This window comes from Lactuca sativa, chromosome 2 (genome assembly GCF_002870075.4).
Source record: "Lactuca sativa cultivar Salinas chromosome 2, Lsat_Salinas_v11, whole genome shotgun sequence".
NCBI lineage: Eukaryota > Viridiplantae > Streptophyta > Magnoliopsida > Asterales > Asteraceae > Lactuca > Lactuca sativa.
Genome location: NC_056624.2, coordinates 114,235,767 through 114,251,891, shown reverse-complemented (window position 1 = coordinate 114,251,891; position 16,125 = coordinate 114,235,767). Strand labels below are relative to the sequence as shown.

The 16,125-nt window shown below is 33.2% G+C and overlaps 2 protein-coding genes and 1 long non-coding RNA gene across 20 annotated transcripts; 1 reads left to right on the top strand and 2 right to left on the bottom strand.

Moving 5' to 3' along the window:
• The first annotated feature begins 809 nt into the window (after positions 1 to 809).
• On the top strand, positions 810 to 5,088 carry LOC111893879 (uncharacterized). Of its 18 annotated transcripts, XR_008230224.1 has the most exons (7): positions 810 to 1,232; positions 1,312 to 1,395; positions 1,602 to 1,716; positions 1,836 to 1,919; positions 2,320 to 2,404; positions 3,423 to 3,499; positions 4,698 to 5,088. It is a non-coding gene; the product is annotated as an uncharacterized LOC111893879 (long non-coding RNA). The 18 variants fall into 18 exon arrangements; XR_008230227.1 differs by lacking the exon at positions 3,423 to 3,499; XR_008230219.1 differs by having other exon boundaries at positions 1,836 to 2,404.
• A 233-nt stretch (positions 5,089 to 5,321) lies between these two features.
• On the bottom strand, positions 5,322 to 7,439 carry LOC111893894 (uncharacterized). The gene is made up of 9 exons (XM_023889981.2): positions 7,268 to 7,439; positions 7,069 to 7,165; positions 6,863 to 6,993; positions 6,700 to 6,784; positions 6,596 to 6,617; positions 6,190 to 6,359; positions 5,967 to 6,087; positions 5,572 to 5,879; positions 5,322 to 5,514 (listed from the first exon to the last, which is right to left on the bottom strand). The coding sequence occupies exons 1-9, from the start codon at positions 7,437 to 7,439 to the stop codon at positions 5,322 to 5,324; spliced, it is 1,299 nt and encodes a 432-aa protein (XP_023745749.2).
• A 10-nt stretch (positions 7,440 to 7,449) lies between these two features.
• Positions 7,450 to 9,648, bottom strand: LOC111893893 (phosphoglycolate phosphatase 1A, chloroplastic). The gene is made up of 9 exons (XM_052768897.1): positions 9,417 to 9,648; positions 8,749 to 8,846; positions 8,491 to 8,562; positions 8,351 to 8,410; positions 8,197 to 8,249; positions 7,992 to 8,089; positions 7,803 to 7,902; positions 7,590 to 7,693; positions 7,450 to 7,490 (listed from the first exon to the last, which is right to left on the bottom strand). The coding sequence occupies exons 1-9, from the start codon at positions 9,646 to 9,648 to the stop codon at positions 7,450 to 7,452; spliced, it is 858 nt and encodes a 285-aa protein (XP_052624857.1).
• Between the last annotated feature and the right edge of the window lie 6,477 nt (positions 9,649 to 16,125).

The window sequence follows — 16,125 nt, the reverse complement described above, 5'->3', positions numbered from 1 at the left end:
CATTTACATTTCCATTCGAATGATTTATCGTATCATGAATTCTAGACAAGTCTACAAACGAGTGGAATCACAAGTGCTGTGATTTTTGAGTTTACTTAGCTTTAAGATCGAATTCATGGGATGTGATACAACACCAACATGTACAATATCATGTTGCTTTTGCAGACACATCACCATAATATACCTTGAGGTAAACGTTTATGCTGATAAATATACCTCTCATACACAATCGTATCCTTTTGAAGAGAGGTGTTGATAGCTAACCACAGTAAGCATAGCATAGACCATGTTTTAACGAAGTTACCACTCTGAAACGCTCTTCATGTACGTTATAGCCAAACAAGGTTGCAATCTTTGATAATTTTGCAACTTTAATTTCATTTAACTTTTCGGAGAAAATGACTCAGGAGGGTAACCAACTGTTGAGTTTTTTCTCATTTGGTCACTTTCGTTTTTTTTGTACTAAATATACCAACGAACTTGTTGTTTATGTTCACCATAACCCTTTGACCGACTATCATAGGTCAAAAGCTGGTCAAAAGGGTTATGGTGAACACAAACAACAAGTTCAATGGTATATTGAATACAAAAAAAGGAAATGGACCAAATGAGTACAAATGCAAAAGTTAATTACCCTCAAGAGTCATTTTCCCCAAATGGATATGCCAATTCTATATTAATAGAGGGACCAAAAAATATAACAAATAAAAAAAGATGGGTGGCTAATGTCCAAAGGGGATTCCTATTTATTTATTATTATATCTTATTTATATAAGTAAGCCCTGTGGATTAAGAATTCACATAAGTGGAGATGAATAGAGGTAGTAAAGCGTTTTTGTAAGATTTTTGTTGAATTTTGATGAATTTGCAGAAAAGGACATGTCAGCAGCGGGTGATCCAAATGCTCCGATCCCTCCTGTTTTCTCATTTTTTTTTTAATTTACTTTACTTTTGAAGCTTAATCATTAATGTTGAAGAAGTCTGGAGGGACATCTGTACTCCACTTCCTCGTTTTCTCCCACACGTCTCCCCAATCCCCATACCACCGCTTTCCCTTTCTTTTTCCAGTTGATGTCTTCAAAAATTCTACTCTCTCTCTGGAAAACGCTAGAGGTCACCGCCACTGCCACCGCCAACGCCACATACACGGACCACCACCATTATCATCGACCCTCGTCATCTCCACAATCGCACGACAGTAGCAGTGGTGAGGAAGGACGAGCGTAATGATGGTGATTGAAAATTTTATTTTATTGATTTTTTTAGCTGTGTATTTTGGTTTTTAATTGATGTTTTTCATATAAAATCCAGGAATTGGATTTAAAACATCAACCTCATTCATATGATTTGTTTCAGTGATGACTAGCTTGGAATAGTTGGAATAATGGTGGTTAGGTCTGTATCTTTTTTTCTTAAGTTTCCTTCAAGATGTGATTTCTTGATTCGTTTTTGAATTGCAATATTTATTCCTTTTGCTGGTAAGATTCGAAAACCATAGTCCGCCACAATAAACAAAATAAGAAAACATTATCCTTTTGCTCTAATTATCAATCCCTTAGATTTTTATCATGACTTAAACATATTTTCTTTATCGTGGATAGGTCATCATAAATCGAGTTCTCTGAGGATCGGTTCTTCATAACCATTGGCCATGTTTTTTGTTCGGCTCGACCTTACTTCAGTTTTTTAGTAACTTTTGAACTCTATATGTTTCAGGTGGGGGTTTTTGTTTGATTGTGTTATACTTCAATTGAACCCTAATTTCAGGTTTTCAAATTTCATAGTACACATCTATCTCTATCTGTCATATAATCCTATGCTCCTATCATGTTTAGGGCGTGTTTGGCAAAGTAGCTGTTAGCTGGAAGCGGGTAGCGGTTAGCTGGTAGCGTGTAGCTGGTAGCCGGTAGCGGGAAGATGTAACTTTTATTTGTTATATGAATGTTTGGCAAAAGTAGCTGGAAGCTTTTGAAATATATAAAATTACATAAAAGGACAATTGATTAAAAATAAAAAATATATAAATATATTTTTAAGGGTAATTATGGAAATTGATTTCAAAAGCTCCGGAGCGTTTTGTTGAAAGCTACATGAAGTAGCTTTTAGAATCGGTGCGTTTTGTTAAAACTAAAAGCTAAACGCTCGTACTGACAAACGAAACTTTTTGTTTAAACTAGATCATTTTGTCAAAAGCTAAAAGCTAGAAGCTCCCAAACGCTTTCAAAAGTTCCATGCCAAACACGCCCTTAGCGTTAGCTCGAATCGTTTGAGCTAATTCTCAGTGACGGTCGTTGGTAACGTTGGTAATGAATTTGACAGGTTTCATATTGGTATTTGAGTTCTTTTTGTTGACGAAAACTTGCTTGAAGTTATAGATGGACTTGTAAGAAATGCAAAGATCAAGGTTTGTGTTTTTTTCCCTAAGTTTTTGTGCTTCAAATTGAACTTTCCTAATGGGGTTTCAATTCATTGACCTTAAAATTGCTTTATGTGTTAAAAATCAATTCGTTTTGAACTTTTTTTCACAATTGCAACCACAAATTAAGCAATAACAACATTGTATATGCTAAGGGAAAACAGAAACATATTCAAATTGATCATTAGTGATGTTTATATGATAGACATGCATGGTTTCAACCTTCTAGAACTCGTTGGTCTCAACTATCAACAATTTTCCAACTATATGAATAATTTCACTATCATATGAACAATTTTGTTATTATAAAACAATTTCACAATATTAATTTTGATATTCGATTTTTTTGTTTTCAAAATGAAATTTTCACTTTCAATTTTATGGGTTTTTTTTTTTTGTGGTAGGGACGACCTTCCATAAACCAATTTTACATTCGCAATGAAACAAATTGGTGATCATTTTGTGCTATAGTGCAAAAAGATAATCATATTGTTAAATATAACAAAATGGTTTTTTTTTTCACCAAGGGTATTCTCATAAATGTGAAGTTTTTCAAAAGGTTTTTTTAGTGTTATCAGAAAACAGTGACCCAAATCCTATAACGAAACGGATTACTCATGGTGCTTGTGATTATTTAGTGAAGCATGTTCACGTTGAGCAGTTAAGGAACATAATGCAACATGTGATTAGGCGATTCAAAATCAAAATCAAAGCCGAAGTAAAATTCAAACAACGATCATGATAAATCAGATCAAGGAACTGAAAATGGATTCTTAATTTGAAAGTGATGATCCATAGGCTCAAAAGAAGCCCCGTGTTGTTTGATAAATTGATCTTCATAGAAAGTTTGTTGTTGTTTTTAATTATATTGGTGATTGAGGGTGAGTCCATTATTTTACATGCAGGTGTGTATAAAAAATGACTAAAATTTGATTTTTTGGTGGAAGTCATGCAGAAAATGTTTTTTTTTTTTTTTTTTTTTTTTTTGAAAGAGTAAGTTTTGCAGAAAATTTACCTAAAAGGATTCTTAATTTGACAAATATGGGTAGAATTACCAGGGAAAATGTTGCAACTCATATCCAGGTATGTGAAAATTTTCTTTATAATGCATTATTTGCTGAGTGGATAAAGAAAATTTTTCAAAGCAAGTGTTTTATACATTAAGTTTGTTTTTTGGACTAGATGGACTTTTTGAATATGAATAAAAGGTTGTTTTACCTTTGTGTTTACTAGGGCATTTATAAGTAACCTATGAAAAAACATGTTAATTCTTGGTGAGTAAATGGGGAACATAGGTTTCGCTTCATAATTATATGTTTTACACTCAACTAGATTAAAACCCGCGTTAAACGCGGGGAGCATATAAAAAACATTGAATTGTAAAAATATATTACATCATAGGAAGCATGACAATTAAAAGTAGATTACCATAGGTATTTTAAATTCATTAACATACATTACAATAGCTATTTTAATTTCATAACAATTAAAAGAATAAATAAAAAAAACTAATAAATCATAGAATAATATAAAATATTAAAATAGTTCATTACAATAAAAACAAGTATGTTCGAATCCAAATTAAAATATATATAATCAGTAATATCGACTTGGCATAGTCACTGTATCAAAATAAGAACGGATTGAAAAAACTTGTTGAGAGTGATGTTCCGGAACCACATACTCAATCGTATTTCGTCTATAGAAATATAAGGTATTGTTTCTATAATCCCACCATTCATGTGCACTTTCATTGTAAGTACTATCATCTACTTTAACCCACCGATTGCGAATGAAAATCCAAATAGCCCACGAACTATCTCCACTGAGAGATATCCTAATTTTCCGTGAAACTTGATTAGTCTCGATGCATACGGTTTTAATTCATTAATAGTAGAAGGTGCAAATATGAGTATATGTTCTTCTGAATAAATATCAAATCGCAATATGGTATCATTAGATAATAAGAAGTATAAGGAACCACCACTTGTAACTGCCTCATCAGAGATAGGATAAACAGATAATGGTAACCGGATATTTTGAAACTCCCTCCATTGCCATGTAGTAGATGAAAACAATTCTATGTTGTAGTAATCATAGTCCACTTTTTCCGTAGGCATATCACTACAAATAAAATAACATATAAGTAAATCATAAAGTAAATTAATAACATAAAATGTACTACATATAAACTCTTACGATGGCTTTGTGTATGACAATCGAATGACCTTGAAATGTAACGTGTTCGAACTGATAACTACCAAAGCAAACTTTGTTGCAGTGTATTCAGAGGTCGGAAACGGTATCCATTTGGCATCTGAAGTCGTTGGTTTGATAACAAATAAAATCTTTGAAACATATTCATTTGGATCATAGGATTCAAAAAGGAGTCCACACAATGATGATGCTAAAATAGTACAAGTATGTGGTAGCCAATTAATGTCATGATTGTTGCTACCAAAAGACGGAAGAAACTAACGCTCTATATTTCTCCATGGTTTTTTTTGTTGAACGATAATTCCACAAACCACATTATTTCTACGGTTGTAGTTATGAAGAACATAGTTGTTGTATGTTAGATTTCCATAATATGTATTTGTACAACGTACAGTAGCAAATGTTTGTAATGATGTTCGTGAAAGAATTTCAATAATTAGTTCAGAAGTCAATAATGATAACTGCAAAAGAAAGAAATAATAAGATAATAATATTAGAAAAACTTAAAATTGTCATAACCTCCAATTGTATCATCGTGTACACACCAAATAAAAACTCAATAAAATTTTAAAAACAACCAAAAGATCAATAAACAAAGAATTAAAAATGCGACACACAAAACATTAAAAAGAAAATGTCTATAAACATATCGAAGATGATATGTAAAATTTTGATGGGCGGCTTCATATTAGTCCAACTTTTCCAACTTTGGGATCTTCAAGGTATCCCGTATAGCACGAGTTTTTGAAGAAGACCACTCCAAAGAGTCAGTGTTGGTATCAATCTCAATAGGGCGCTTCCCCGTACTCGATGATGGTGTTACAACTTCAAGGTCAACAACATCAAGATTGTCATATATCATGCACATAATTAGTATTTTCCTGCAGAAAACAGAAAATAATTAATATCGATCAAGAAAAATATAAAACAAAACATACCATATTTGCACAAAGTCATGAAAAATATATTGAAGAGAGGGCACAGGGTTTGACTTTGGAAATATATGACAGTTACCAACCTTATTTGGCTTGTTAATAGGAGTACCATTATCATTTATATTATGATGTTGATGATTTGGTGACCGTTTTTTCACCTCAGCAAGAACCCTTTCATTATTGGTTAACTTATGCACAGTGTAAGCACGATAGTTGTTCTGCAGATTGAACATGGAAATCTGAACTTTGAAGACAAACTTCTTATTTAGAAGAATTTTGAACTCATCAGGTATCTGTTGTCGCCCTTGATCCTAATTTACATATAAAATGGTTGGAAAAGTTAAAGAAGAAAAATCATATATGTCAATCATTTAAATAACGGAGATATTTTATCAAACCTTAGCTATTTTGTCCATCAACCATTGGTTTCCACGATGAATAAGATCTTTTACATGACGCTCAAACAATACCAACGAAGAAGAGCCACTTTCATCTTGCACACGAACTACTATCCTAATCCTAAAAATTATAACATAATACTTATATTTAGCTTGACATACACAATGAAATATATGAAAAAAGTAAAATACATGCATAGTCAAACAGATAATAATTACTTACTTTCCAAATACATCCGAGACAAATCCACAACCATCACAGTGAAAAGGGCCAACATCAACATCATCATCATTTTTAGTAACTTTTTTAGAACAATCACGGCAATAAAATGAATACCAACCATCATCCATATCAAAACCAATGATAGTAGCGATAATGGTTAAACCAACTTCCTGTTTCATATATAGGAAAAAAAGGAATCATATTAAAATATTATTTCATATAAATTGTAGATATAAAATCAAAACAATAATAGAATGCGAAAACTGTTATATAAAAATATTAAGTAAACCTCATTAAAATCAGGAATTTCATCAATGTTTTTTATCTGAAAACGGATGTAGTAATCCTCTGGATTAGCCACAACGGTATCTGAGTTGAGCTAGGATGTACGGCTAGAAGACTCAACATTCGTATCCAAAGCATTAAGACTACATAAACAAAAAAGTGAGGTTATTCAACAAAAGTAATGATTTAGTAAGATAAATGTGTTAAATATGGTAAATAACATACTTTGATTTGAACTCCAAAATCTGAGCCATATCATCATTTATATGCAATCTAGACCCAAACAAACAATTACCAACTTGAGGTTGACCTGCAAGAAAAAAGTAAAATAATATTGTCAGTAATTACTTTGAAGTTGAAATGATAATTTGTTGTAAAAAATACATACCACCCCAAATTTTGAGTTTGGCCAAACGTAGCAGGATAATAACAGGAGCAATGTCATTATTATGTTGTGAAATGTAAGTATTCAACTTCATTGCAAAATTGCCCCACAAAGCGACTGCAATTCTCGTACCACTAAATATGCATGGTGGTTATTAATGAAAGATAAATATAAACGGGGGAATGTGTAATAATAATACGAATGTGTACCTTAAATTATGAGCAATCAGATTCATTAACCTTTTCTCTCTTCCATACTCAACAATGACTCGCATGGGATCAGTTGACATAACTTCACCTAGAAAATCTATGTGAAAAAATTTAATAAATTAGTAATAATAATCCAAATGTGTATTACATTAAAAATTGAAGTATAGAAATAAGTTAAACTAACAAATGAATAACATACCAAATGCAACACGAGTGTCAAAGTTCCTGGCTACCAAATCTAGGAAAGAGATAAAATGATAAGGATCTACTGTATCAACAAAATCATTGGATACACGAACTTTTGTGGTTTTGTAGAAATTGATTTTATGTTTATGAGGGACAAGCATGTATTCGCTTTCATTGCTAGCCATAGCGAAGTTACTATCTCCCGGACAACTCCTTCATCGATAGACTTGTTACACCTATAAAAATGATATAATATAAAAGGGATCAAAATGTATATACAAATAAAAAAACATTTATAAATATAATAACCAAAAATATGTGTAATTATATATCACCTGAGAGAGCAAGAAGAGTTTTGCATCCACCATTTTGCCCAAAAAGAATATCAGTGTCTAATCTATCACCAACCATACATATCTGCGACTTGGTGATTCCAAATCTGTTTTTCACATAAGAATTTTTCCAGATTATTAAACAAACCGTCTGAATGAGAGAAACTAAATGACCATTTTACCCTTACATTAAGTAAAAAAGAAATAGCATCTTACTTGTTTGCCAAGTAATCCATCATGAATGTTGAAGATTTCCCAACAGTAAGTGGCTCACGTTGAGTAGATCCAACAAGAGCCCCAACCATAGAACCACCACCTAAAACCACATTTATATTATATCCTATTTATTAATATTAAATATTATTTAAATATTTTTTAGTTACATTTGAAAAAAAAATGTTAAACCTGCCCATTCTTGTGCATCTGTAAGATGAGTTACAGCATCACGGTTTCTAGCAAAGAAAAGACACCCTGGATTTTCACGAACACACAGTGTCCCATACCTTACAAATCAAAACAATTTTTAAAAAAAAAATTGGAAATGTTTCAATTTAGTTTAATAAAGAGTAATGCATAATTAGATTAATTATTTAAAAAAAAAAGAACTTACTGAACTTTGTAGTAGTTAAAGTAACGATCAAATCCAACCACAACAGCACCAACCTATACATTTCAGAAAACAACATTTAAAAAAAACAAATTCTGAAGTTTAATATTATCTAACTAAATTTATAGTTTACAAGAAAGAAATAATAAAAACATACATCTTTGTCATGTTCCATCAAATACCCAGGCTTGAGCTCTATCTTTTTTCCACCATCTTCCTGCAAAAAAAAAATGTAACTTCACTTCATGCTGAAAATAACAAGTACCCAAAGAAGGGTAGTTTCGTCATTTTACATACCGGACCCCCGAGGTATGAAAAGCCTGCTAGCTCAAGCTCTATCAATATTCCTTCTTCACCAATCACATAAATCTGGACAATTTTTAAATTAATATATTAGAAAATCCTGGTTCTTTTCAAATATGATGATCATTATTTCAAGAAAGTAGTTATGAGTTATGACATATCATTACATATTTGAATTGGAAATTTAATAAAATGTCAGCTCGATATAAGAAGGAAAAAAGTTGACTAACCTATTTTTGAAACACCAATTACAAAGTTCATCTCCCTTTTGTGGTTAGAGATTCCAACTTGCTCCACCTTGAAACACCAATACCTACTCATTGACAACATATAGAAACAAAATATTATTCCTGAAAGTCGTAATAAAAAATAGATATAAAATGAAAACAATATACTTAATTAATATTTAACACCATGAACATTCATTTCATCTCCATCACCTGTATTCCATCAATCAAGTACCTTCATCACAAGCAAAAGAAACTGATGGTCACAATTCTGCACTTGAAAACCACATGTGATTCCCATGAAAATAGTTCAATTAATAAACAATTATCTCATTAAAATACCATTTTCGTTTGGATGTTTGTATAATAACTGATGCTCTCTCTGCTCTACATTTATCAATTAAATATGTGAATGCTTAAAGGCTAAAACGCTAAAAGTACCCCCAAAATAAGGGAACTTGTTTTACATTATCAACTGAATTTCAAGTTAAAATAACTCTCAGACCAAAATCAATTCTGCAATTAATCTGTATTCATGCTTGATTGAATGAAATTGGTCATTTAGCGTAGATATCAACAAAATGTGGAAATGGAAATAATTTGAAGAAATAGTTGCAGGATTTCTTCAAATTATAATTACAAGTAAATTACGCCAAAAATAGAGATTAGGGAGAAAGTGAGAAAAAGCAAAACCTGGATAATAAGGCTGAGGCCAAGAAGGAGACTGAAATTCACCAGAATAGTGGGGATCTTCGAGGTTCCGTAACCAAACAAACTCATCTACCTTTTTCGAAATCTCCGGTAAACCAAGAGCTTCGCTCGTCCAATTGATGCCTGCACCGATATTCTTCTTGAGAAAATCGACATCTTTCTTTACAACTTGTACGAAATGCCCAAAACTTCTCCCAAATAGAGAAAAGAACATTCTTCTAGGTTTTCATAAACTTCCGGTGAATTTGGGTGGAGAGTTGATGGGGAATCGGGAACGAAGGGTGGAAAATCGTTGATGGTCGACGTGCTGTCCCTCAGGAATTCCTAGGGTTACGCATAGGATCGATTCCATATCAGCAAAAGTAGAACACATAGGATCGATTCCATGTATACATGAAATCAATGGGGTTATGCATATCGGCAGAAGGAAGGGGTTATGGTTCATATCTATTGAGTTTCATGGGGAGCTGATTGTGTTGATTGTTTAGAGAGAAAACATAAGAATGAAATTAGGAATGAATCGTAAGAAGGAAGTTTGATTCGGGAGGCGCGTGTATTTTTTTTGGGTGAGGATGATGTCAGCAAAATGATCCTAGGGTGGAGACTAAAGGAGGGAAATGCAATCAAGGGTTGTTGTTTCTTCATTGAAGAATTTAAGGTTTTGTTTTAGTAATATTTAGAGATTAGAGATGGTATGTTTCTTTTTTCGACCGTAATGAACAATTATGAGTTTGAGTAAATGCTATTTTACCCTACAAACATGTCGCTCCTGCAACCCTTACATCGTTTTGATTCCACAAGAGTGTCAAAACTCGGAGAATCCGTCGACGTATTTCAGGCACATTTCATCCGCCACCACTACATTACAGCGTCTGCTCCACCACCGTCTCCACCGCTATCTCCATCTTCTGTTCCACTCTCTTCTTCGCTCGTTACAGAACCGAGAATATGTATGATTGCAGTGCGATTTTCATGAATTTTTGGCCATAGTGTTTTGTTTTTGTGAATAACCCTTCTCTTGACTCCAACGCCTCGTTCCCGAGTTTATCAAAAGAAAAGAAAAGAAGAGAAAAGAAAGTCACGAGAGAAAAGAAGAGAAAGGAAAGGAAAACAAAATTTTCTTTTGTGTTCCCGAGTTGGAGAGAAGTGGAAGGAAAACTAATCATTTTCTTCTTTCCTTCCAAATCCTCCCAAATCGGAAGGAAAGATAGGAGGGAAAGTGATCATTCCATTTCTCTCCACTTCCTTCCTTTAATGAAACTCGGGAACACCAATTTTTTTCATTTTCTTCTCATTTCCACCCATTTCCTTTCCTTTCTCTCGTTAAGTTCAACTCGGGAACGGGGTGCAAATCTTCTGATTAATATAAGGTATACCAATTGCAATCCGTTTCTCTCTATCATACGCGCACACAGGAAGCAATTTGTGAAATAAGTTCACATATCTTTCTGAATTTGTGAAGAACCCTTCTTCAATTATGCTCCCAGTCGGCAAAAAACACACAATGTAAGCAATTTGTATAATAAGTTCACAAATATATCTGAATTTGTGCAAAAATACTGACAAAAGTTCTTCAAATGTTAATATGGTGATTTCTAAAATACTTCTTCAATCATGCTCCTAGTCGGCCAAAAATCGGCATGTCTCTCTGCCTTTTGAATTCTCCTTGACTGTAATTCTATATGTTAATTTTAACTTTCTTTGCTCTAAGTCGGAAAAAAGTGTGATATTTTATGGGTTATAAATATTATTGGCTTTGATGTTGGGTATTTGTTAATGAAAGTCCTCACTTAAGAAAGTATTTCTTTTATGCTTTCTCCTTTTTTTAGTATATATTTGTATTTGTTGTTCAAAAAAAAAATCAGAAAGACTATTATTACAAAATTTTGAAGAAAGTGAGGAAGCACACCTTCTGTTCGATAAAATGTCTATTTGAAATCTGGGTATTGATAACCGGAAAAAAATTGTGAAAAACCTAGACAATTTCATTCAAACCATCTTCTCTATGACCTCACCAGTCAATGCAAAGAAATGCATATCCAAGTGATTGTGTTAAACTATGTAGAAGCTACATAGGAAAAGACCATTAAATTAGCGATTAAGAAAAACAACAGCAACTTACTTTATAAATGGAAACATAAGAAAGCCCAAATTAACTTAATGGAATTATTATTATGATCATTTTTATTATTTTCGTGGCGATCTTACTGCTTTACTCGATAATTTTAGGTGCTAACATGAATTTTATCGGCTTATTTTCATCAGGAGACTTTAAGTCCATTATTTTTAGTTTTTTAAAGTATAATGCTACTATGGGCTTAGTATGCTACCATTTCTGACATTGGAAAAGAACCCGAATCACCCAAGTCCCATACCCACGGATCCGGGACAAGGTAGAAATCTAGAGCAACAAATGTTTATGTTGGTGTTGTCACGTACATAGACTACTAAATTCATCCAACATGTAAGATAACGAAAAATAACTTGAAAAATATGATAGATAAGATATCATGCCAAATTCAAGTGTTGCATTAAGGCTATTCTTATTCCATATCACAAATTTTTTTTAGCCGTTTGATTGAATCCCTCATATTTTTATACTTTCTGTTTAGTAATATGATAATTAATTTTTGTAAATCTACTTGTGTTAATACGTTTATTTTTATAAATTATTTATCTGATCAATATTCTTATTTAAAATTGACGACAAATGTATAAAACTCTATTTTTTTTCAGTAAATCAAACTATAATATTTATACAAGGTAGTTATTTATTATTTGAAGCATGTTATTGTTACACCACAATGAAACGTAAAGGTTTCAACTTCAAAGAAAGAGGATTGTAGAAATGAAGTATTTGAAATAGAGTTAACATGCTGATGAATTAGAATTGGGATATCTGGTGTGCAACCTTATCATCTTACGAAAAAGGATTCCTTCTTAGGTACCACACATGTTAACATCTCTATCCACTTGATATATATACATTTATCAATAGGTCTTAACCTTTTATGTGAAATTTCATATTAGTTTTTTAAAAATTAGGTTGTATATAAATATCACGATTTAACATAATGGTTTCAGTTTAATTACCTAAGCTATTTTAATAGGTAGTTTAAAAAACACATTTTTATTGCAATTTGACAAACTGTAAGTTCATTATTTTTAGTTTTTTAAAGGGAAAAATGTAGAAAAGCCCAACCAATTATAAATGTATATGCAGAAAAACCGTTATATTATTTTTATGTTCAGAAAAACCCTTATATTAATAGTTACCATTCGAAAAAGACCAAAATACGGGGTTTTAAGAGAAATTGACAACTAAAAATCTAATGTCGCTTACATTTTTGTTTATCAATATGACACGGATTTTATTTAGGATAAAAACAATTAGTTAAGGAGGGAAAAATCAACCATATAGAGAATACAATCAAGTGAAAGTAATTGAAATGTATTTTGGTTTGACATGTTTTTACATATAATCGAAGAAGTATAAGGGATATGTATATCATATCATATTTTTAGCTCGTCGTTTCTCTTCAAAATCTACAAATTGGTTTTATTTGAAATGTAAATAATAATATAAGGGTTTTTCTGAACATAAAATAATATAAGGGTTTTTCATCATATACATGTATAATTGGTTGGACTTTTCTGCATTTTTCCCTTTTTTAAAGTATAATGCTATTATGGACTTAGTATGGTACCAAACATTTTTTTAAAGTACAATACCATTCTTTTTAGTTTTTTTAAACTATAATTGCATACAATCTCTTGAGTCATTTGATTAAAACTTAGCTTTTTTGAAGTATAATGCCTATTCTGATTCACAAAATTGTAGAAAATGATTAATTGGTTGATTTGAAGCTGTAAAATAATCATGTAAAATTGTAGAAAAACAATTACTTTTGCAGTTTGAGATAAGTTTCTTTCTTCAATTTTCATTATCTATTTGGGGTTTGATAATCTGAAAAATACTATTACTTAATTTTTTATTTTCCCCATGTTTTCTGATTTTTACCTTACTTTAAAATGAAGCCTTTTTCCAGCATTGATCTTTAATATATTGATTTCTATTACTTGTGCTTCCTAAATTTGGTTCTAATTTTAGAGGTTTCATAGATTTTTGATTCGTATTTCAAGGTTGTGGGAATCATATTGAATATAAAACCTTCAATTTGGGAGTCAAATTGCAAGTAGTTCCAGTTTTAGACAAAACATGGTAAGAAGCATAAGGAACATGGACTATTATCGTAAATTAGTTTAAAGATTGACAATTTGTGTTTCATTTGGAGTAATAACTCCAAGTTTTAAGTATCCTGAAAAGTCCAATTCGTTGGATTTGTGTTTTGCATAATTGGTATTTGTTGACGCCTAAGACGAGAAAAGGGATGTGAAATTGAACATCAATTCACCCAGTGGTTTTGTAATTTCTTGTATGCTTATGATTTCCTTTGGTTAAAGTTTTTGATTTTTGTTACTATTTTCAATATGGATGCTCTTAATAGTCTTTCACCACTTTCACAGGTTAACTACAAAGCAAAAAACACATTACCTTTTTCACTTCAAGATAGAAATATGAGAGAACATGCAATAACTAGCAATTGCATTTGACATCGATTCGCGTGGTCGTTCTGTTACTTCTTGTATGCCAATGGTTTTCTTTGGTTAAGAAATTTTCTTGATTTTTGTAGCTATTTTCAAGATTGATGCTTTTAAAAGTCTTTCATCACTTTCAAGCATAACCATAAAGCAAAAAAAAATCACACTTTGTCGCTTTAAGATAGAAATATAAGAGAAATGTAATTAATGTTGGAAATTTATATATAAAGGAATTGCAAGTTGGCAATTTCCTTTGTATCCCACATTGGTGGAGAGAAGAAACTTTTGAGGGTTTATAAGCCTATTCCTTTGGTAAGCCTTCAAAGGCTTTAGTGGATCAAAGGATTGGGCCAAGCCCACACGCGCGCCTAGCACTAGCCGACGCCGCGAGTGCACGATTTAGGCGCACGACGCATCGGTCGCTGGGAGCTGAGGAGCTTTTGTTTTTGGTGAGTTCGGGTCAAGCTGGTTTGACCAACCCGGTCAAATCGTTGACCGACGTTGACTTCGTGAAGGATAAGTCATCGGGGCATTCTAGAAGGATCAGGAAATGGCTTGCTTAGAGAGCAAGTCGTCGCCCTAAGGTTTCTGGGGCCGGCCTGCGGGGGCCTGTTTTATGCCTTCTAGGGTTTCGATACCTATAAATATAGCCCCCTAGGAGCCATTCAGAACACACACGAATTCTCAAAGCTCTCTCCCTCTCTCTGCGTTTTCTCTTCTAGTTTCCGACGATTTCCAGTGTTGTTGGAATATCGATCTAGTTGCATTAAATCCTGGGGGTTTACTCTGTTGCTTACAGCCTATACAAGCGAAGTAAAAACCTTTAAGGACAGGAATCTGATCCGTGCAGTTGCTTCAAGATCAAGTCAGCTATCAACAAGTCGGTTTTACTTTTCTGTCTTGTGTTTAATTCGTCCAATAACAGGACAGTCTTCTTCTACCTTTCTTATAATCAGATCTAGTCGAGAAGGATATATCTGGTTTCTGGACGAAACTTGGTAAATTTAATAATAATAATTGAATTTATTATTCGCAACTAATCGACATATAATTCACAATATTATTTGTCGGTTTCCTTGCGTGTCTTTTAGTTTGATATACAACATTCTTAAAGGTTTTTATTTGTGATAAATCAACAGACTAATGGACACTACTGCTAGCCTCCACTTCATGAACCAAGAGTTTGCCAAACTTGACCAATTCGATGGTCTGAACTACACCCGTTGGGCCGAAAAGGTCAAGTTCATGCTTCATGTCTTGAAGCTCTCCTTTGTGTTGGACCCAAAACTGGCACCAATTCCTGAAAATCCAATTCCCAAGGAGGGGGAATCTGTGGACCCAGCGGTCATTGTAGAACTGGAAAAGCAAAGGATTTTGCGTAGAGAATCCGAGGAATTGTGTGTGGGTCACATCAAGAATTCCCTATCTGATCGGCTCTATGATCTTTACTCACCGGTCAAAGATCCAAAAGAGCTATGGAATGCGTTGGAACTTAAGTACAAGGCACATGAGGAAGGTACTAACAAGTACCTTGTGTCCAAGTACCTTGAGTTTCAAATGGTTGATGACAAATCGATTATGGAGCAAGTGCATGAACTCCAAGTCATGGTCAACAAGTTGAACGCACTCACCATCTCTCTTCCAGAACTCTTTCAGGTTGGTGCGATCATCGCAAAACTGCCACCCTAGTGGAAAGATTTCTCTAAGAGAATGATGCACAAGTCTGAGGACTACTCCTTGGATGATCTGATGAAACACCTCCGCATTGAGGAGGAAACTCGCATCAGGGACAAGAAAGGTAAAGTTGGACAAAGTGTGCATCAAGTGTCAGCTGGGAGTTCTAGCCACAAAAGCAAATCTGGGGGACAGAACAAGAAGAACTTTGGACCCAAGAAACAAAGCTTCAAGAAACCGGGTCATCAGAATCCTAACTCAAAGCCAAAAAGGGCCGGTCCTTGCCACGTCTACGGAGAGATTGGGCACTATGCAAGAGAATGCAAAGATCGCAAATCAGTACCGGTTGCACACGCAGTCGAGAAGGTGACTGACATGGTGGCCAGTGTGAACCTTGGAGAGATTTTCATGATCT